At 45.5% G+C, this 23,358-nt stretch overlaps 1 protein-coding gene across 26 annotated transcripts in view; it reads right to left on the minus strand.

Moving 5' to 3' along the window:
- ablim1a (actin binding LIM protein 1a) overlaps nucleotides 1-23,358 on the minus strand; it is a 148,862-nt gene that overhangs the window by 24,689 nt on the left and 100,815 nt on the right. For 7 of the 26 annotated variants that reach the window (XM_090235382.1, XM_036980840.2, XM_090235350.1 and 4 more), the window contains 11 exons: nucleotides 18,948-19,074; nucleotides 18,641-18,734; nucleotides 8,182-8,269; nucleotides 7,904-7,968; nucleotides 7,190-7,234; nucleotides 4,451-4,528; nucleotides 3,365-3,523; nucleotides 3,008-3,052; nucleotides 2,867-2,902; nucleotides 2,448-2,574; nucleotides 60-167 (listed from right to left, as the gene is read on the minus strand). In XM_090235382.1, coding sequence (XP_090091508.1) covers nucleotides 60-167; nucleotides 2,448-2,574; nucleotides 2,867-2,902; nucleotides 3,008-3,052; nucleotides 3,365-3,523; nucleotides 4,451-4,528; nucleotides 7,190-7,234; nucleotides 7,904-7,968; nucleotides 8,182-8,269; nucleotides 18,641-18,734; nucleotides 18,948-19,074 — 972 coding nt within the window. The remainder of the gene's footprint in view (nucleotides 1-59; nucleotides 168-2,447; nucleotides 2,575-2,866; nucleotides 2,903-3,007; nucleotides 3,053-3,364; nucleotides 3,524-4,450; nucleotides 4,529-7,189; nucleotides 7,235-7,903; nucleotides 7,969-8,181; nucleotides 8,270-18,640; nucleotides 18,735-18,947; nucleotides 19,075-23,358) is intronic. The other 19 variants (XM_036980837.2, XM_090235401.1, XM_090235359.1 and 16 more) reach the window with 5 other exon arrangements.

Consider the following 23,358-nt stretch of genomic DNA (forward strand, 5'->3'; position numbering starts at 1 on the left):
CAGCTTGCCTTGGTAGTGGGGAGAGTGGAGGGACCATGGGGACTAGGGCCCTGTCTTACCTTGGCTATGGGGTAGGAAGTGGTGTCTGAAAGGGGAGGTGGGGCGGGAGTCACTATGGCTGTTACTGCACAGGTCAGAGCAGAGCTTCTGCATGCCTGTCAGAGTTTCTGCAGGGGAGGGGAGGTGAGAGAGGGGAGGGGGGGACAGAGCCGGTGGGGAGACACCACCACAGGTAGGGAGGGGAGGGAGATGTGGAGGGGAGATGTGAGAGAGACGTGGAGGGGAGGTGGAAAAGGAGGAGGGAGGTGTGGAGTCGAGGAAGAAGTAATACAGTCAGTAGACATACCATCACCGATAAAGACAGGGAGGGAGGCAGGGAGAGAGGGAAGATGTGGAAGAAAGGTGAGAGAGGAAACAGACCCAGTGGACACCAACACCACAGTTAGGAAGGGAGAGAGGGGGAGGTGAGAGAGGGTGAACGAAAAGGGGGAGATAATCGGAATCATGTAAAAACTAGAAAACAACAAACTTGGAGGAAAAACTTTTCGAAGGAGATGGGGATAAGGAATAAGGAAAAAGTGTATTATGAGATACACCTTCAAATGAAAAAACAGTGTGTATATGAATTGCATTAATAAACTATAAACTCTATATACAGAGGCTTGCAAAAGTATTCATCCCCCTTGGTGTTTTTCCTATTTTGTTGCATTAATGGACATACACAAAATAGTCCAAATTGGTGAAGTGAAATGAATATTTTAAAAAATTCAAAGAAATAAAAAATAGAAAAGTGCTGCGTGTATATGTATTCAACCCTTTTGCTATGAAGCCCCTAAATAAGATCTGGTGCAACTAATTACCTTCAGAAGTCACATAATTAGTTAAAAATAGTCCACTTGTGTGCAATCTAAGTGTCACATGATCTCAGTATATTTTCATATGTTCCGAAAGGCCCCAGAGTCAGCAACAACACTATGCAAAGGGCACCACCAAGCAAGTGGCACCATGAAGACCAAGGAGCTCTCCAAATAGGTCATGTACAAAGTTGTGGAGAAGTACAGATCAGGAATGGCTAATAAAAAAATATCAGAAACTTTGAACATCCCACGGAGCACCATTAAATCCATTATAAAAAAATTGAAAGAATATGGCACCACAGCAAACGTGCCAAGAGAGGGCCGCCCACCAAAACTCACGGACCAGGCAAGGAGGGCATTAATCAGAGAGGCAACAAAGAGACCAAAGATAACCCTGAAGGAGCTGCAAACCACCACAGCGGAGATGGGAGTATCTGTCCATAGGACCACTTTAAGCCGTACACTCCACAGAGCTGGTCTTTACAGAAGGGTGGCCAGAAAAAAAGCCATTGTTTAAATAAATAAATAAGAAAACACGTTTGGTGTTCGCCAAAAGGCATGTGGGAGACTCCCCAAACATATGGAAGAAGGTACTCTGGTACAGACCCAACACATCACCACGAGAACACCATCCCCACAGTGAAGCATTGGTCACTGGTCAGAATTGAAGGAATGATGGATGGCGCTAAATACAGGGAAATTCTTGAGGGAAACCTGTTTCAGTCTTCCAGAGATTTGAGACTGGGACGGAGGTTCACCTTCCAGCAGGACAATGACCCGCGGCATACTGCTAAAGCAACACTTGAGTGGTTTAAGGGGAAGCATTTAAAAGTCTTGGAATGGCTTAGTCAAATCCCAGACCTCAATCCAATTGAGAATCGGTGGTATGACTTAAATATTTCTGTACACCAGCGGAACCCATCCGACTTTAAGAAGCTGGAGCAGTTTTGCCTTGAATAATGGGAAAAAATCCCAGTGGCTAGATGTGCCAAGCTTACAGAGACACACCCCAAGAGACTTGCAGCTGTAATTGCTCCAAAATGTGTAGGCATGTTGTAGGCATGTTGTGTCAATCAAATGATACCAACGCCCCAAACATTTATTTTAATTCCAGGTAGGAAAATAGGAAAAAATGCCAAGAGGGGTGAATACTTTCGCAAGCCACTGTACATTAATAATAAATAAATATTTCATTATTCAATGATTTTACATTTAAAGTATTTATAAGGAATATTCATTCAAGTTTGTAGTGTTACCAGGGTGGTCAGTGAAGATGTGAAGAGTAAAGATAAAAGAGGACAGTAACAGAGCAGCTGCAGTGGGGAGTTAAGATTACGGTGGGGTTAAGAAAGAGTGACAGGCATGAATGTTACTCCTGTGAGTTGTGAACAAGTGGTATTGTGTTCTTGTCAAAATCGCAAGGGAATAGTGGAGAGAGTCAGTGCCTACTGTATTTATCAGACTATTTTCAATTCTTTCTCCCGTGCAACCTGTAAAGAATAACAATACAAATCACACATGCTCGCACACACGCACACATACATACACACAACTACACAGACAAACACACACACACACACGCACACTCACCTGGTCTGTGAAAATGCTGCGGTGAGCGTGACAACGGGGTGTAACTATTGCGATTGTAGACGTGTGATCCGATAGAACCCTGACTGGTGGACCTCTGGAGGATGCGTTCCCTCATGTCATAGCAGCCCTAACAGGGACAACACAGTGACCTCACCTGCCAAACTATCAATCCAAGGAGCTTCTCTTCATTATCAGCCACAGAAGCTGTCTCTCTGCAACACAATTAAGTTATTCTATTCTATTCCTCCTGAACGCTAAACAAGAGTATTATGGTGTAATGCGGTACTGAGATAGTGTTCTCTTTTTTACTTTCAAGTTTTGTTTTTGAAGCAGATGGAATTACATCGTAGCCACTCTCCCACTGTCAAGTAAAGATTAATATAAATCAAACCACTGACTGTCTTGACACAGGCACTCACCTCTGCAGATGGTGTAGGTGACATGTTTCTTGAGGACTGAAAAAGAAAATATTTATTAATATCAACATCCAACATTACCATACTGTAAGAACAGACACACCAAAACCATGTACCACCAATGATAATAAATGGGTGCCTTACCTTGTCGTCTGGCATGGAGGAACGCTCCCTTCTCGCAGTATGGAGCTGTGGACACAGAAGGTGACTCAGCAAACTGAATGTGAAAGGATTTACACTAGACTAAACATGAAATGCACTAAAAGTGTCAGCCTTCCACCCTGCAACAACAGACATACTTTCCAGGGTAGAAAAATGGAAGAAAGATGACTTAAGATTGTATGATTTATGCATCACAGACGTTTTCTTTCAAACAAATACTTACCTAGCACCGATTGTAACTTCAGAATGCAGGCTCATTCATTTTTACATGATGCGTCACACACACACACACGCATGCAAACACACACAGACGTTCATGCATGGTTGCATTCTAATTACCTCTCCCACACTCTCCCTCCTCTCCTCCCTCTCATCCAGGGACATGGTGTACAAAGGCTCATAGGTAATCAGATCAGGGTGCTCTATGTCATAAATGGCTTTGACTTTGGGAATGGCGGCTAGGTCCCTGTAATCAAGGATCTCATTGTCTACTTTTGCCTAGGGACACAGACAGACAGACAGACAGATCGACACATACATAGAGACAGAGCGAGAGAGGTTATACACAACTAAAAGCACACATCTACCGAGACAGGTTAACACTAGCAAGTATTAGTGGTCAGTAGGGTTGCAAAATTCCTTGAACTTTCCCCAAATTCTCAGGTTTTCCAGAAATCCCATTTGTAGGATTTACAGATGTGCTGCCTATTCCCTCTTGACTGGATCTTCCAACCAGGATTTGTGGAATACCTGGGAATTTTGGGAAAGTTACAATCAATTTGCAACGGTCTATAGAATAACTATTAGGGAGTCTGATAAGCCTAGGGCCCCTTCTGTTTTACATGAAGTAAGGATTGGCAGTAAGGGAACAGCAATATGAACAATGTAAGGGGAAACAGAAAATCTATGTACCGGTATGAAAAAGGAGTAAGACAAAGTTTACACAGGGAGTCACAATTTATTTTAAGCTTCGTTAGGGGAGAAGTGGCCTAAATTCTAAAAATAGAAGCAGCACATCCAGCCCAGTACGTGTGTGAAGGTAGATGTATGTTTGCCTGGCTCCCCAGACTCCCTGCTCCGGCCAAACGCTATGCCACGCCCATAGACGTTAGTTTATTCTCTGCAATGAGTCTGGATTTTAGTACCTCCCCGAACCTTCACCGAATGCGAAGCACAATCTGGTTGGGCCAGAGCCAGAACACATGTGGGTAAAGGGTCCGGTTTTAAAATGCATAATTTGCTTTAATACTCTGATTGGTTAGAGACCATCCAATCGCTGATTACTTTGTTTTGTACAACACCCCTAATGCCACTCCTCACCACAAACTACTTCAATGATAGTAGTCTCAGACTAAAGTATGCAGCAGAGCAGTGGAAAAATTGAATGTGAGTCTCCAGGCAAGATATACGGTAGATAGAACTCACATATATGGTATGACCCGGTGAGCCAGGTATGCTTGAACCAGGTCTGGAACAGATACTCTCGGACGACGACCTCGAAGGCTGCAAGAGGAGAACTGTTGGTTACATTATTGAACAGAAATGGGATATGTCAAGACAACATCTCTCGGTGCAAGTTCAAGGGCATCTCTGGGCTAGCTTTTAGTTATCTTTCAGTTGGCTCATGTCATCTCATCCTTTTTCAATCGGCATTGCAGGAAATTCAAGGGACAGCCCCAACCAGGACTCAAACACGGGTCCAGTGACACCTGTTCGTATCTCTTACTGTTACACCAAGAGATCCTAACCTCTTGATGAGGTTGCTAGGTGTTGGGTTCAAGTTGCTACAGCATTATGTTTGCCCCCATTGCAAATGATGAGTGAAATACACTACATGACCAATAGTATGTGGACACCTGCTGGTCGAACATCTCATTCCAAAATCATGGGCATTAAGATGGAGTCGGTCCCCGCTTTGGTGCTATAACAGCCTCCACTCTTCTGAGAAGGCTTTCCACTAGATGTTGGAACATTGAGGCGGGGACTTGCTTCCATTCAGTGATAAGAGCATTAGTGAGGTAGGTCACTGAAGTTGGGCGATTAGGCCTGGCTCGCAGTCAGCGTTCCAATTCATCCCAAAGTTGTTAGATGGGGTTGAGGTCAGGGCTCTGTGCAGACCAGTCAAGTTCTTCCACATCAATCTCGACAAATAATTTATGTATGGACCTCGCTTGTGCATGGGGGCATTGTCGTGCTGAAACAGGATAGGGCCTTCCCCAAACTGATGCCACAAAGTTGGAAGCACAGAATTGTCTAGAATGTCATTGGATGCTTTAACGTTCAGATTTCCCTTCACCGGAATTAAGGGGCCTAGCTCAAACCATGAAAAACAGCCCCAGACTATTCCTCCTCCATCAAACTTTACAGTTGGCACTATGCATTCGGGCAGGTGACGTTTTCCTGGCATCCGCCAAACCCAGGTTCTTCCATCAGACTGCCAGATGGTGTAGCGGGATTCATCACTCCAGAGAATGCATTTCCACTGCTCCAAAGTCCAGTGGTGGTGAGCTTCACACCAGTCCAGCCGTTGCTTGGCATTGTGATCTTACTCTTGTGTGCAGCTGCTCGGCCGTTTCTGACATTGCTTCCAGAGGACGTTTGGAACTCGGTAGTGAGTGTTGCAACCGAGGACAGACGATTTTTACACACTACACGCTTCAGCAATCGCCGGTCATGTTCTGTGAGCTTGTCTGGCCTACCAGTCACTGAGCTCTTCAGTAAGGCCATTCCACTGCCAATGTTTGTCTATGGAGAGGCAGGAATATTTGCTTGATTTTGTATACCTGTCAACAACTGGTGTGGCTGAAATAGCCGAATCCACTAATTGGAAGGGGTGTCCACATATTTTTGTACATATAGTGTATGTCAACTCAATCACTGCGTCATCAACAGGAGGGGAAAACTAGTTCAACACCTAAATTGGTTTTAGAAATTCCATGAGAAGATGCTTTATTGTCACATACAACAGATACTACGTGCAGTGAAATGTGTTGTTTTACAGGGTCAGCCATAGTAGTACGGCACTCCTGTAGCAAATTAGGATTAAGTATCTTGCTCAAGTGCACATTGACAGATTGTTTACCTTGTTGGCTTGGGAATTCGAACCAATTACCTTTCTGGTACTGGCCCAGCGCTCTAAATGCCCCACATTGTCACACCTCATATGACAAGTAGATTAAATCTTTAAATAAAATACAAACACATAATCTCGCAATGGCATCAATAATTTGCCTCTTGCAAAGTGAATGAGAGCATTAGTAATGTCCTTAATACTGTAAATACCACATGCCTTCTAATGGGAAATGAAGAATTCAGATGGAAACAACAGTCCTGAATTCATGTATTGATTGAATGCAGCAATTGACATGAATCATGTTTTCACAACCACATGGTTGCTATAAATGGGGTCTTTTTACCCCTTTTTCTCCCCAATTGGTAGTTACAGTCTTGTCCCATCGCTGCAACTCCCGTATGGACTTGGGAGAGGAGAAGGTTGAGAGCCATATGTCCTCCGAAACACGACCCCACTGCTTCTTGACACACTGCTCACTTAACCCAGAAGCTAGCTGCACCAATGTGTCGGAGAAAACACCGTACACCTTACGACTTTGTCAGCGTACATGCGCCCGGCCCGCCACAGGAGTCGCTAGAGCATGATGGGACAAGGACATCCTGGCCGGTGAAACCCTCCCTTAACCCAGACGATGCCTGGCCAATTGTGCGCCGCCTCATGCAGTGCATTTAGACCGTTGCGCCACTCGGGAAGCCTTAAATTGGGTATTTTTAAAGAGTAGTTTGGGTGAAAACCATTAATTTATTGTTTGATATTTATTTGCATGGTCCGAATTACAAGTGGACTGGGCACCCCCACAACAAATTGGATGCCCGCAAGAGCCATTGGGTATCCACAAGAGTCAATGTATAATTTGAACACTGTTCATGTCTACTCCTCAAATATGTCTGTGTCTTTAGCCCATGCTCCTTCTACTTGAGGGCGATACAGGTGTATGAGATGTAATGTGCAAATGTGTGTAGCATTTTAACACTGCAGGCTGGCTCCAGCAGGGGGCAGCACACAGCGCATCATGTCCTATGACCTATGCAACATCGTGGTGAAAGTAACACAGGATGATGCCATCGCATAGTCAATAGCGAATACAGTACCTGCCTTTCTGTTTTGTGGAGGAGTAATAGTGACGGAGGCAACAGCTGTGGAGGAAGGGAAGGTAGAGGGGGGATTCACAGGAAGTCACACACACATGGGCTCTCCAACCTGACTTAGATGGAGCCCATTCAGCTGGCCAGATCACAGTTCACCAAGGTTGGGGTCAATCCCATTTCAATTCAGTCAATTCTGGAAGTAAACTGGCATTTTAATTCCAAATACATTTTTTCTCAATGCTTTCCAATGAGAACATGTATGTTTTTTTATCAAGTCTTTCCAATGACAAAATGTCTGCTTACTTTCTGAATTGACTGAATTGAAATGGAATTGACCCAAAACCGGCAGGTCACACGCACACAACTACCACAGAGCAAAGGACACTCACACACTACATACACCGGTAGACATAGGATTAAAGGGGGAGAGAGGCATACCGTAGGTGTCTGTGTGATCACTGAATGATCACTCCCTATCCCTTCTCTTTGGCTCTAACCCTTTGATGTTTTCAGATTTGTGGTGTCTGGGTAGGTATAAGCAGTGTAGTGGTGTATTTTCCACCTTATTATTTCCACCTTACAAATCTGCAAACAGGTTTAGGGCCAAGGGGACGGGATATAGGGGGCAAATTAGGAATGGCTGACAGAAGAGACACTTGCACAGTGCAAAAAAGGTCAAGGTACAAGAGGTAGTTAATGGGCAGATGTATTTCCTACCCGTTCCCTATGTCTTTCCTCTGTTCTGGTTGTGTTCTTACAGCCAGGGTGCCACACTGTTGATCCTGTGGAAGAGAACAGAGACAGATGGTATTAGAGAACAAAGACGACCAAACGTAACCTGGTTCCAGATCTGTTTGTGCTCTCTTGCCAACATTTATGATCAAACCTAAGAGTTGGCAATACAGCAGATCAGGGACCATGCTAAATCAACCCAGCTATACCGTAATAATCCGTAAAATGCTCCAGGCATAACTTCAGCCCATCTAGCTACTCACCTTGCAGGTACATCTCTTCTCCTTCTGTGAACATCTGGTTGCACCTGCTGCATCGTGCACAGCTGGGGTGGTAGTGTTTGTCCCCTGCCTGGAAACACACAGAGATAGAAATGACATTTTAGTCCTTTAGCAGACACTATTATCCAGAGCTACTGACAGAAGAAATTAGAGTTAAGTGCCTTAATCAAAGGCACATCAGCAGATGTTTCACCAAGTCGACCCGGGGATTCAAACTAGTGACCTTGATGGCCCAACTCTCTTAACCGCTAGGCTACCTTCCGCCCTCAGGAGAATCCAGTTGAGTTTAACACAATATGCTTTCTTACATAATGAGTAGCATGCCATGGCTCAAATCAAATCAAATGTTATTGGTCACATACACATGGTAGCAGATGTTAATGCGAGTGTAGCGAAATGCTTGTTCTTATATGTATGAGCGATGGCCGAGTTGGCAAGTTGCAATAGATGGTATAAAATACAATACATGTGAGATGAGTAATGTAAGATATGTAAACATTATTAAAGTGCCATTATTTAAAGTGACTAGTGATCTATTTATTAAAGTGGCCAATGATTTGAGTCTGTAAGTAGGCAGCAGCCACCCTTTGTTAGTGGTGGCTGTTTAACAGTGATGGCCTTGAGATAGAAGCTGTTTTTCAGTTTCTCGGTCACAGCTTTGATGCACCTGTACTGACCTCGCCTTCTGGATGGTAGCGTTGTGAACAGGCAGCGGCTCAGGTGGTTTTATTAGATTTTTTAAATGTATTTCACCTTTATTTAACCAGGTAGGCCAGTTGAGAACAAGTTCTCATTTACAACCGCGACCTGGCCAAGATAAAGCAAAGCAGTGCAACACAAACAACAACACAGAGTTACCCATAAACAAACGTACAGTCAAAAACATAACAGAAAAATCGAAGTACAGTGTGTGTAAATGTAGAAGATTAGGGAGGTAAGGCAATAAATAGGCCATAGACGCGAAATAATTACAAATTAGCATTAACCTCTTAGATCTCTAGGGGCGCTATTTCATTTTTGGATAAAAAACGTTCCCGTTTTAAGCGCGATATTTTGTCACGAAAAGATGCTCGACTATGCATATTCTTGACAGGGGAGAAAGCATGTGTCCAAGAACGATGTATCAATGAAGAGATATGTGAAAAACACCTTGATGATTGATTCTAAACAACGTTTGCCATGTTTTCAGTCGATATTATGGAGTTAATTTGGAAAAAAGTTCGCGTTTTGAGGACTAAATTTTCGGGTTTTTTTTGGTAGCCAAATGTGATGTATAAAACGGAGCTATTTCTAATACACAAAGAATCTTTTTGGAAAAACTGAGCATCTGCTATCCAACTGAGAGTATCCTCATTGAAAACATCAGAAGTTCTTCAAAGGTAAATGATTTTATTTGAAGGCTTTTATGTTTTTGTTGAAATGTTGCGTGCTGGATGCTAACGCTAATGCTAACGCTAAATCCTTTGTTTGCTAGCTACTGTTACAAAAATTATTGTTTTCCTATGGTTGAGAAGCATATTTTGAAAATCTGAGATGACAGTTTTGTTTACAAAAGGCTAAGCTTGCGAGATGGCATATTTATTTCATTTCATTTGCGATTTTCATGAATAGTTAACGTTGCGTTATGGTAATGAGCTTGAGGCTGTAGTCACGATACCGGATTCGGGTTTGGGAGATCAGAGAGGTTAACACTGAAGTGCTAGATGTGCAGATGATGATGTGCAAGTAGAGATACTGGGGTTCAAAAGAGCGTAGAGGATAAAAAACAATATGGGGATGAGGTAGTTGGGTGTGTTATTTACAGATTGGCTGTGTAAAGGCGCAGTGATCGGTAAACTGCTCTGACAGCTGATGCTTAAAGTTAGAGAGAGAAATATAAGACTCCAGCTTCAGTGATTTTTGCAATTCGTTCCAGTCATTGGCATCAGAGAACTGGAAGGAAAGGCGGCCAAAGGAAGTGTTGGCTTTGGGGATGACCAGTGAAATATACTTGCTGGAGCGCGTGCTACAAATGGGTGTTGCTATGGTGACCAGTGCGCTGAGATAAGGTGGGGCTTTATCTAGCAAAGACTTATAGATGACCTGGAGCCAGTGGGTTTGTCAACAAATATGTAGTGAGGGCCAGCCAACGAGAGCATAGAGGTCGCAGTGGTGGGTAGTATATGGGGCTTTGGTGACAAAACGGATGGCACTGTGATAGACCACATCCAGTTAGTATGAGTAGGGTGTTGAAGGCTATTTTGTAAATGACATCGCCGAAGTCAAGGATCGGTAGGATAGTCAGTTTTACGAGGGTATGTTAGGCAGCATAAGTGAAGGAGGCTTTGTTTTGCGAAATAGGAAGCCGATTCTAGATTTAATTTGTATTGGAGATGCTTGATGTGAGTCTGGAAGGAGAGGTCACAGTCTAACCAGTCACCTAGGTATTTGTAGTTGTCCACATGTTCTAAGTCAGAACCTTCCAGAGTAGTGATGCTAGTTGGGTGGGTGGGTGAGGGCAGCAATCGATTGAAGAGCATGCATTTAGTTTTACTTGCATTTAAAAGTAGTTGGAGGCCACAGAAGGAGTGTTGTATGACATTGAAGCTCGTTTGGAGGTTTGTTAATACAGTGTCCAAAGAAGGACCAGATGTATACAGAATGGTGTCGTCTGTGTAGAGGTGGATCAGAAAATCACCAGCAGCAAGAGTGTCATCATTGATATATACAGACAAAAGAGTCGGCCCGAGAATTGAACCCTGTGGCACCCCCATAGAGACTGCCAGAGGTCCGGACGAAATACCCTCCGATTTGACACACTGAACTCTATCTGAGAAGTAGTTGGTGAACCAGGCGAGGCAGTCATTTGAGAAACCAAGGCTATTGAGTCTGCCGATAAGAATGCGGTGATTGACAGAGTGTGGGCTTGGGCAAGTTGCTGCAGGTGGTGCTGAGCTGTTGGCCAGGGTAGGGGTAGCCAGGAGAAAAGCATGGCCAGCCATAGAAAAATGCTTGTTGAAATGATCTATTATCGTAGATTTATTGGTGGTGACAGTGTTTCCTAGCCTCAGTGCAGTGGGCAGCTGGGAGGAGGTGCTCCTATTCTCTATGGACTTTACAGTGTCCCAAAACTTTTTGTAATTAGTGCTACTGGAAGCAAATTTCTGTTTGAAAAAGCTAGCCTTGGCTCTCCTAACTGACTGAGTCTATTGGTTCCTGACTTCACTGAAAAGTTGCATATCGCGAGGCTATTCGGTGCTAATGCAGTACGCCACAGGATGCTTTGTGTTGGTCAAGGGCAGTCAAGTCTGGGGTGGACCAAGGGCTATATCTGTTCTCAGTTCTAAATTTTTTTGAATGGGGAATGCTTATTTAAGATGGCGAGGAAAGCACTTTTAAAGAGCAACCAGGCATCCTCTACTGATGGGATGAGGTCAATATCCTTCCATGATACCCGGGCCAGGTTTATTAGAACGGCCTGCTTGCTGAAGTGTTTTAGGGAGTGTTTGACAGTGATGATGGGTGGTCGTTTGACCACGGAAGCACGCAAGCAGTGAGGTAATGATCGCTGAGATCCTGGTTGAAGACAGCAGAGGTGTATTTAGAGGGCAAGTTGATTAGGATGATATCTAAGAAGGTGCCCATGGTTACAGATTTAGCGTTTACCTGGTAGGTTCCTTAATAATTTGTGTGAGATTGAGGGCATCTAGCTTAGATTGTAGGACGGCCTGGGTGTTAAGCATATCCCAGTTTAGGTCACCTAACAGTACGATCTCTGAAGATAGATGGAGGGCAATCAATTCACATATGGTGTCCAGGGCACAGATGGGGGCTGAAGGGGGTTTATAACAGGCGGCAACGGTGAGAGACTTGTTTCTGGAAAGGTGGATTTCTAAAAGTAGAAGCTCGAATTGTTTGGGCACAGACCTGGATAGTATGACAGAACTCTGCAAGCTATCTCTGCAGTAGATTGCAACTCTGCCCCCTTTGGCAGTTCTATCTTGTCGGAAGATGTTATAGTTAGGGATGGAAATTTCAGGATTTTTGATGGACTTCCTATGTCATGATTCTGACATGGCTAGGACATCAGGGTTGGCAGAGAGTGCTAAAGCAGTGAATAAAACAAACTTAGAGAGGAGGCTTCTAATGTTAACATGCATGAAACCAAGGCTTTTACTTTTACCGAAGTCAACAAATGAGAGATCCTGGGGAATGGGAATGGTGCAGGGGGCTGCAGGGCCTGGGTTAACCTCTACATCACCAGAGGAACAGAGGAGGAGTAGGATAAGGGTACCTCTAAAGGCTATAAGAACTGGTTGTCTAGTGCATTCAGAACAGAGAGTAAAAGGAGCAGATTTCTGGGCGCGGAAGAATAGATTCAAGGCATAACGTATGTAGGCACAAGGTATTGTAAGATGTGAGTACAGTGGAGGTAAACCTAGGTATCGAGTGACGATGTGAGAGGTTTTGTCTCCTGAGGCACCAGTTAAGCCAGGTGAGGTCATCGCATGTGTGGAGGGTGGAACAAAAGGGCATATTTGTCAGGGCTAGGGGCTCACAGTGAAACAAGACAATAAACACTAACCAAAACAGCAATAGACAAGGCATATTAGGGAGAGGCATGTGTTTCCGAGTTATCATACGGTTCAATGAGTAGCACTAGATGAGTCAGGGAGCCAATTCCGTAGTCGCTGCTAAGCTAGGCGAGCTGGAGACAGCTAGCGGGCTGGGGATAGCAGATGGGCATCCAGCGACGTCGCAACGGAAGAGCCTGTTGAAACCACCTTGGAAGGGTACGTCGGCAGACCACTTTGGCTAGTTGGGAGATGGGCCTAGCTCCAGGCTAGCTCCAGGCTAACTGGTGCTTGCTTCAGGACAGAGACGTTAGCCAGGAGTAGCCACTTGGAGAGCAGCTAGCTAGCTGCGATGATCCGGTGTAAATGTTCAGAGATTGCAGTAGGAATCCGGAGATGTGGTAGAGAAAAAGCAGTCCGATATGCTCTGGGTTGATATTGCGTTATTCAGACTGGCAGGAATTGACTGGCTGGTAGCTAGTTAGCTAGCTAGCTTCAGAAGGGGGTTCCGGTTCTATAGTGTAAAAATTGCAGATCCGTACCACATCGGAAGAGGCGGGTTGTAGGAGAGTATATTCAGTCCGTAGATGTAAAGTGAGATTAAAATATATACGAAATATATACGAAGAAAACTATTTCTACACGGGGCAGAACAAGACAAAAACACACGTCCGACTGCTACGCCATCTTGGTTGTTGTCCTTGATTATCTTTTGGCCTTTCTGCGACATCCTGCTCCCGGTGGTGCATTGTGCAGACCTCACCACCCTCTGGAGAGCCCTGTGGTTGATGGTGGTGCAGTTGCCGTACCAGCCGGTGATACAAACCAACAGGATGCTCTTAATTGTGCATCTGTAAACGTTTGTGAGGGTTTTAGGTGACAAGCCACATTTCTTCAGCTTCCTGAGGTTGAAGAGGTACTGTTGCGCCTTCTTCACCACACTGTCTGTGTGGGTGGACCATTTAAGTTTGTCCGTGATGTGTACACCAAGGAACTTAAAACGTTCCACCTTCTCCACTACTGTCCCGTCGATGTGGATAGGGGAGGTGCTGCCTTTGCTTTTTTCCTGAAGTCTACTATCATCGCCTTTGTTTTGTTGACGTTGAGTGAGAGGTTGTTTTCCTGACACCACACTCTGAGTGCCTTCACTTCCTCCCTGTAGGCTGTCTTGTCGTTGTTGGTAATCAAGCCCACTACTGTTGTGTCTTCTGCAAACTTGATGATTGAGTTGGAGGCGTGCATGACCACGCAGTCATGGGTGAACAGGGAGTACAGGAGGGGGCTGAGCATGCACCCTTGTGGGGCCCCAGTGTTGAGGATCAGCAAAGTGGACATGCTGTTTCCTACCTTCACCACCTGGGAGGCGGCCCGTCAGAAAGTCCAGGACCGAGTTGCACAGGGCAGGGTTGAGACCCAGTGCCTTAAAACGTCTTATGGCTGCAGGGGCAGAATTGAGTAGCTTGGATGAAAGGTGCCCAGAGGTGCTCAGAGTAAACGGCCTGCTCCTCAGTCTCAGTTGATAATATATGCATATTATTATTATTATTGGGCCCTATTGAATTCACAGTCGAATGAATGAAGTTGCACTTCCTAGGGCTTCCACTAGATGTCAACCATCTTTAGAAACTTGAATGAGGCTTCTACTGAGTTGCGGGACTGAATAAGAGCTGAATGAGTCAGGTTACTGGCAGAGAGCCATTTCCTGGTCATGCGCATTCCACATGATATCCGTTGCTCCTCTAGACACAAAGGAATTCTCCGGTTGGAACTTTATTGAAGATTTATGACAAAATATCCTAATGATTGATTCTATACTTAGTTTGAAATGTTTCTTTGACCTGTAATATAACTTTTTTATGTTTTTGTCCGAAGTAATACACGAGTGTTTGGATATGTGTACCTAACGCTAACAAAAGTAGCTACTTGGACATAAATAACGGACATTATCGAACAAATCATTTATTGTGGAACTGCGATTCCTGGGAGTGCATTCTGATGAAGATCATCAATGGTAAGGGAATATTTACAGTGCCTTGCGAAAGTATTCGGCCCCCTTGAACTTTGCGACCTTTTGCCACATTTCAGGCTTCAAACATAAAGATATAAAACTGTATTTTTTTGTGAAGAATCAACAACAAGTGGGACACAATCATGAAGTGGAACGACATTTATTGGATATTTCAAACTTTTTTAACAAATCAAAAACTGAAAAATTGGGCGTGCAAAATTATTCAGCCCCCTTAAGTTAATACTTTGTAGCGCCACCTTTTGCTGCGATTACAGCTGTAAGTCGCTTGGGGTATGTCTCTATCAGTTTTGCACATCGAGAGACTGACATTTTTTCCCATTCCTCCTTGCAAAACAGCTCGAGCTCAGTGAGGTTGGATGGAAAGCATTTGTGAACAGCAGTTTTCAGTTCTTTCCACAGATTCTCGATTGGATTCCGGTCTGGACTTTGACTTGGCCATTCTAACACCTGGATATGTTTATTTTTGAACCATTCCATTGTAGATTTTGCTTTATGTTTTGGATCATTGTCTTGTTGGAAGACAAATCTCCATCCCAGTCTCAGGTCTTTTGCAGACTCCATCAGGTTTTCTTCCTGAATGGTCCTGTATTTGGCTCCATCCATCTTCCCATCAATTTTAACCATCTTCCCTGTCCCTGCTGAAGAAAAGCAGGCCCAAACCATGATGCTGCCACCACCATGTTTGACAGTGGGGATGGTGTGTTCAGCTGTGTTGCTTTTACGCCAAACATAACGTTTTGCATTGTTGCCAAAAAGTTCAATTTTGGTTTCATCTGACCAGAGCACCTTCTTCCACATGTTTGGTGTGTCTCCCAGGTGGTTGTGGCAAACTTTAAACGACACTTTTTATGGATATCTTTAAGAAATGGCTTTCTTCTTGCCACTCTTCCATAAAGGCCAGATTTGTGCAATATACAACTGATTGTTGTCCTATGGACAGAGTCTCCCACCTCAGCTGTAGATCTCTGCAGTTCATCCAGAGTGATCATGGGCCTCTTGGCTGGATAGAGTTTGCTGCACTGAAAGTAAAGGGGCTGAATCATTTTGCACGCCCAATTTTTAAGTTTTTGATTTGTTAAAAAAGTTTGAAATATCCACTAAATGTCGTTCCACTTCATGATTGTGTCCCACTTGTTGTTGATTCTTCACAAAAAAATACAGTTTTATATCTTTATGTTTGAAGCCTGAAATGTGGCAAAAGGTCGCAAAGTTCAAGGGGGCCGAATACTTTCGCAAGGCACTGTAAGATTTTCTGGGCTAACAATGTTAGAAATAATACATAAAAAACTAAATACTGCATAGTTTCCTAAGGACTCGAAGTGAGGCGACCATCTCTGTCGGCCCCATATTACACATAGGCTAGAACCCTGTTTCAGAGCACTCAGTATGTGGTTGTTGTGGTGTGTGTGTGTGTGTAGCTCTCTCGTGTCTCTCATTCCCATGTCGTCCCTTCACACCGACACTGCTCCACTGATGGCCGTCTTTACTTGTTCATCACATCAACAACAACAGCCCAACAGAGAGAAGGAACATAGTCATGTTATGCCATCATTTGATGTGCACTAAGTAATCAACCCACATGCAGTTTTCTTAAGAACTGGAACATGCTGACTCACTAGTCCATCCAGGGTATGGTTTAGTGTAATGTCCAGTGTATGTGCATTTCTTCACAGGAGCAGTTAATTAAGAGGCATTTACATGACTTTAATCTTGTCCACCAGACAGCTCTCTCTCTGTCGAACCGTCTCAGAATGGAACTTGAATGGTAGACTATGGGAGGAGCGGCAAAAACAGCCACCGGTTTGAATTGGCTGATCTCTCAGTCCATCACCATCTAGCACAAACCATACCATCTAGCGCAACCCTCCCCTACATTGTGGACTTCAAAGCAAAAGCAGCACAATTAATCTTAGAAATAGTTTTCACGTATACACTTTTTTCATTTGTGCTTCCCCAAAATAATATGGTTAAAGTGATAGAACATTTATTTTGATTGACGATCTAATACAACTGTCACAGGCTAGCTCATCCTCGGTTTCCACTAGCTTCCATTGCCACAAAGTCAGATTCAAAGTCAAAATTGGCTACAAAAATGTGCTTTTTGGTCTTAATTTAAGGTTACGGTTAGGCATAAGGTTAGCAGTGTGGTTAAGGTTAGGGTTAAGGTTAAGGTTAGGTTTAAAACAGATTTTAAGAAGATACATTTTTAGAAATAGGCAGGTTTTAATATGCAGTCGTGTGATTCGGTCAGAATTTGAATTGAGTAGCATGTCACTCATTAAATCCACACCCCCTAAGTTCCAATCATTCCCACACTGTTAAAAGGCTCTATGTGCCAACAATTTGAGCCTGGAGACGAGGTGAAAATGATATAAATATACAGTCAACTGATTAAATCTACCTTTGATTTACTCATTCATCCAGGCATACCACAAAGGGTTCACTGTCAGTCAACATGCCTTCAAATGTAGGAGCTATCCTCCCTTTGTGCTAAAGTAAAGTTAACAGTATCCTCCCCTGATATTGCATATGGCTACAGTACTTTGAAACTGTATAATGAGGTGCTTAGCATACACAGCAACATGTCACACAAAAGCTATTAGGAACAGGACACTGAACAGAAGAACGGAGAAGCAAACAGCCCCTGACCAACCACCCTTCCCACTCACCAGTAAGCTAATAGACAAGTGCCAATTCACAGATATGGGGCTATGGCCTTGAAAATGTGGATTTTCATAGTTCGTTTTCAGGCCTGGCAATACCTGTAAGGGTTGGCTGGATCACACGCACATCTGAATAAGCTACAGTATAAAAAATGTCATTAGATACAATGCCGGTGACTCTTTAACCATCCCTGTTGGTCCAGGACCACCCTCCAGTCCAGACACACACACAAACTGCGCTAAACAAAACCATAGTGTCGATATGTGTCTACACAAAAACGATTCATCTTTAGCAGAACTGTGAAATGCTCTTAGGTAATCCATTGATACATCTTCTGAATACAGGACTGCGCAAATAGTCACTAACATGAATTAGTTATGCTAAAGGTGAATTATTTTTGTGAACACACACTCACAGACATTGGCCACAGGCAATGGCCAAATCCATTGGGAATGAAACAGAGTAGCGATGGCTCCATTACTGTCAGTGCATCCAGAGTAGAACAAAGCAGCAAATCTGTCTGCCTCATTGTGTGACACAACTCATTCTGTTTGCCCCTCTCCTATCTGCTTCTGTCATCCCACCCTGCATTTCTCTGATGTTCTCTCTCCCCAGCTATATGTCCTTTCTCTCTCCCTGCCACAGTAGTGGCCAGCCTGTCTGCAGACAGAGATGCAATCGGACTATGAGTTATGGCAGGGGTTCCCACATTTTTCACTCAGGCCCCCTTTCCAGCATTGGGAAACATCCCGCGCCCCCCATCTATGCGCACCGGCCACGCCTATTTCTATAGGCACAAGCACTGTTCATGACACAAACTGTTCACACCCCTCTTGTTGGGGGAGTGAACATTTTGCAATTTTAAAGCGTATTTCCTGGAATTCTACACATTTTATCATGGGGTGCAGAGAAAATGTTGAAGTTTTAAAGCTAATTTGTGACTCAAATATTACAACAAAATCTATGGGATAAAAAAAACCTAACTCAAAAACATTAGCTGACATGGGCTAGTTGATCTGGACATTTCTGACAACCTATAAATAGCTCTCTAAGGTATGCACCTTGTGCATTCTACTATTACAACTTTCAAGAGTAAGTTGAACGCCGGACAGAGTTCGGCTCTCCCTATGTGTTAAACTAATCAGCCAATTGGTGACAGGCAGGGGGAGGAATGAAAGTTAGGTGATTGGCTTACCTCCAGCACTTTGCCTGTGATAAACTGCTGGCAGGCTTCGCATTGGACCCCAAAATGGACCTGGTAGTCCTTCTCACAATAGGGTGTGCCATCCCTGTGCAGAGAGAGAGGATAACACAGACTTGTGTCTTTCACTGTGTCTGCAAGTATACTGTGTGTATGTTGTGTGCATTAGAATAGATTAGATTAAAATTAAATAGAGTAGAATAGAATAGTGTGTTATCCTTTGTCTGCAAGTATAATATGTGTGTATTTCACTATGTGTGTAAGCATGTCATGTGTATAATAGTTGTTTTTTTAGACTTACTTGCTGATGTACTCCCCAGTGAGGACTTTTTGACATGCCTTACACTTGAAGCAGCCCAGGTGCCACTGTCTCTCCAGAGCTAATAGAGCCTGACCATTCTTAATGTCTCTACCACAGCCCGTACAGCCTGTAAAAAAACACACACACAGACACACACACACACACACACACACACACACACACACACACACACACACACACACACACACACACACACACACACACACACACAGTAATGGGGTGCGTGATGGTGGCAGGGAAGTCCGACGCAAGAGAACGAAATTGGTATAAACGGAGATATTTAATAAATGCTTACAAACTCCGAAAACCAACATACAAAATAAAGAAAGTGGGTAAAAACCCATCACACACCATAACATACTTGGCACCAATACATACAACGAACAATTCCCGACGAGGACATGGGCGAAAACAGAGGAAAAATATACAACATGTAATTTAGAGAATTTAAACCGGGTGAGTGTGAAAACAAGACAAAACAAATGGAACATGAAAATGGATCGGCGATGGCTAGAAGACCGGTGACGTCGACCGCCGAACACCGCCCGAACAAGGAGAGGAACCGACTTCGGCAGAAGTCGTGACAGTAACCCCCCCTTGACCAGCGGGTCCAGCAGTGCACTGGAAGGGAGAGAGGTTAGTGGAGGAGTGGCGGAGTGAGTTCTGGGCCATCTCTGTTCACTTCCACGGCCGGTTCTGGCAATAAGACCTCAGAAATCTACCCACATCCTGGTTAACTCTCTCCACCTGCCTGTTACTCTCGGGGTGAAAACCCGAGGTAAGGCTGACCGAGACCCCCAAAAGTTCCATGAACACCCTCCAGACCCTCGAAGTGAACTGGGGACCCCGATCAGACACTATATCCTCAGGTACCCCATAGTGCCGGAAGACGTGAGTAAACAGGGCCTCCGCAGTCTGTAGGGCCGTAGGGAGACCGGGCAAAGGGAGGAGACGAGGATCGTGGTTTTTCCCTGTGAAGGTGGAAGATCGGTTATTAAATCCACCGACAGGTGCGACCACGGCCGTTGTGGAACGGGCAGGTGTTGTAACTTACCTTTGGGCAGGTGCCTAGGAGCCTTACACTGGGCGCACACCAAGCAGGAGGGAACATAAACCCTCACATCCTTAGCCTAAGTGGGCCACCAGTACTTCCCACTAAGACAGCTCACTGTCCGACCGATCCCAGGACGACATGTGAGCCCTAAAGATCAGCCGGTTGCGGACAGCAGACAGAACGGACAGACGCCCAGCTGGACACCGAGGGGTAGGGGGCTCTGCACGTAATGCCCGCTCAATCTCCGCATCCAGCTCCCACACTACCGGTTCCACCAAGCAAGAGGTGGGGAGTATGGGAGTGGGATCCATGGAACGCTTCTCTGTGTCACACTGCCGGGACAGTGCGTCTGACTTAACGTTTTGGGAACCTGGTCTGTACGAAAGGGTGAAAACAAAACGGGTGAAAAACATGGCCCACCTTGCCTGGTGAGGGTTCAGTCTCCTCGCTGCCCGGATGTACTCCAGATTGCTGTGGTCAGTCCAAATGAGAAAAGGGTGTTTAGCCCCCTCAAGCCAATGTCTCCACGCCTTCAAGGCCTTGACTACAGCCAACAGCTCCCAGTCCCCCACGTCATAGTTTTGCTCCGCCGGGCTGAGCTTCTTCGAGAAGAAGGCACAGGGGCGGAGTTTCGGTGGGGTATTTGAGCGTTGAGAGAGCACCGCTCCTATCCCAGCCTCGGACGCGTCCACCTCCAATGTGAACGCTAAAGAGGGATCCGGATGGGCCAGCACGGGTGCCGAGGTAAACAGAGCCCTTAGTTGCCCAAAAGCCCTGTCCGCCTCAACTGACCACTGCAGACGTACAGGACCCCCCTTCAGCAGTGAGGTAATGGGAGCAGTCAACTGACCAAAACCATGGATAAATCTCCAGTAGTAATTGGCAAATCCCCAAAAATCACTGCACCTCCTTTACCGTGGAGGGAGTCGGCCAATTACGCACGGCTGAAATGCGGTCACTCTCCGTCTCCACCCCTGATGTGGAAATGCAATACCCTAGGAAGGAGATGGCTTGATGAAAGAACAGGCATTTCTCAGCCTTGACGTACTGGTCATGCTCCAACAGGCGACCAAGCACTCTGCGCACCAAGGACACATGCTCGGCGCGTGTAGCGGAGAATATCAAAATGTCATCAATATACACCACTACACCCTGCCGGTGCAGGTCCCTGAAAATCTTGTCTACAAATTCTTGGAAGACTGAGGGCGCATTCATCAACCCGTACGGCATGACGAGGTACTCATAGTGCCCAGAGGTGGTACTGAAAGCCGTCTTCCACTCATCTCCCTCTCAGATACGTACCAGGTTGTAAGTGCTCCTGAGATCTAGTTTGGTGAAGAAGCACGCCCCGTGCATTGGTAGAGGGTAACTATACCTCACCGTGATCTGATTCAGACCCCGATAGTCAATGCACGGGTGCAGATCCCAATCCTTCTTCTTCACAAAAAAGGAACTCGAGGAGGCGGGTGAAGTGGAGGACCGAATGTACCCCTGACGCAGGGATTCTAAAACATATGTTTCCATAGCCTCTGTCTCCGCCTGTGAGAGGGGATACACGTGACTCCTGGGAAGTGCGGCATCTGCCAGGCGGTCTTTCGCACAATCGCCCATCGATTGAGAGAGCCAAATCAGGGGGAATGCGCACCGTGGAGACCTGGTCTGGACTCTCCATCGTTGTAGCACCAACACCTACCTGAGCACTCTCGCGACCACCCCATGAGAGCCCTCTGTGGCCAAGAAACAGTGGGGTTATGAAAAGCTAAACAGGGTAGGCCCAGCACCACGGGAAACGCAGGAGAGTCAATGAGGAAGAGACTAATTCTCTCTGTATCACCCCCCTGCATCACCATACCCAACGGCGTGGTGACCTCCCTAATTATCCCTGACCCTAATGGTGAACGGGGAAGAGCACATCCACGGGAAAAATGGGGGTCCCTAAACTATGAGCTAACGCTCTATCAATGAAATTCCCAGTCGCGCCTGAATCGACAAGCGCCTTATGCTGGGAATCTGGAGAAAACTAAGGAAAAGTGATAGACACAAACATATGTGCAACAGAGGGCTCTGAGAGAGAATTGTGCCAGCTCACCTGGTGTGATGCCCGAGTGCCCTGCCTGCTGCCTCGATTCCCAGAGGAACCAACCCGGCACCGACCGGCAGTGTGACCTCTGAGGCCACAGATGCTGCACAAGCGGGAACCCCCTCCGGTCTCCCTGCTCACCGCCCCTCCCAGCTCCATAGGTATCGGAGAGCGGGTGCGGGAGGATTGAACCACCAGTTCCTGATCTAGACATCCATGAGTAGCCAGCAGGTTGTCCAGTCGGATAGACAGGTCCACCAGCTGGTCGAACGTGAGGGTGGTGTCTCTTCAGGCCAGCTCCCGATGGACGTCCTCGCGCAGACTGCAACGATAATGGTCAATCAGGGCCCTGTCGCTCCATCCCGTGCCGGCAGCCGGGGTCCTAAACTCCAGGGGGAACTCCTTGGCGCTCCTCGTCTCCTGCCTCAGATGGTAGAGGCGCTCACCCGCCGCTCTACCCTCGGGCCGGCAGTCGAAGACTGCCCGGAAACGGCGGGAGAACTCCTCAAACTTGTCCAACGCCGCATCGCCCTCTCTCCATACGGTGTTGGCCCACTCCAGGGCTCTCCCGGTGAGGCTCGAGATGAGGGAGGACACCCTCTCACGATCCGATGGAGCCAGGTGGACGGTGGCCAGATAATTGCAGTAAAAACATAACTGCATGCTCCTGGATGCGCTCCTCCACCTCAATGGCCGGGGTACCCTCTCCTGCTGACTCCATAGCAAGGTCGGAGATTCTGTAATGTGGTGCGTGCTGGTGGCAGGGAAGTCAGGCGCAGGAGAATGAATTTGGTAAATCGGAGCTGTTTAATAAACATCAAAACTTCCGAAAACCAATGTATACAAAATAACAAATAGAGGGTGCAAAACCCGTCGCACAACAGAAATAACAATAAACACCTACATACAACAAACAATCTCCGACAAGGACATGAGGGGAAACAGAGGGTTAAATACACAACATGTAATTGAAGGGATTGGAACCAGGTGTGTAGGAAGACAAAACCAATGGAAAAAGTAAAAATGGATCAATGATGGCTAGAAGGTCGGTGACGTCGACCGCCGAACACCGCCCGAACAAGGAGAGGGACCTACTTTGGCAGAAGTCATGACAGTAGTTTATAGAGTTCTGGTGTTTATCACTAACAATGGGTTACACACATATGAACTCAAATAAATTTGTTGGACATTTTTGTTTGAGTGTTAGTTCAATGTAACTAAGCTATTCACAGTACTGTAAGGATAGTGGAGACAGG

The sequence above is a fragment of the Oncorhynchus mykiss genome, chromosome 1, assembly GCF_057628025.1.
Source record: "Oncorhynchus mykiss isolate SJ-2025 chromosome 1, ASM5762802v1, whole genome shotgun sequence".
In the NCBI taxonomy this organism is placed as follows: Eukaryota; Metazoa; Chordata; class Actinopteri; order Salmoniformes; family Salmonidae; genus Oncorhynchus; species Oncorhynchus mykiss.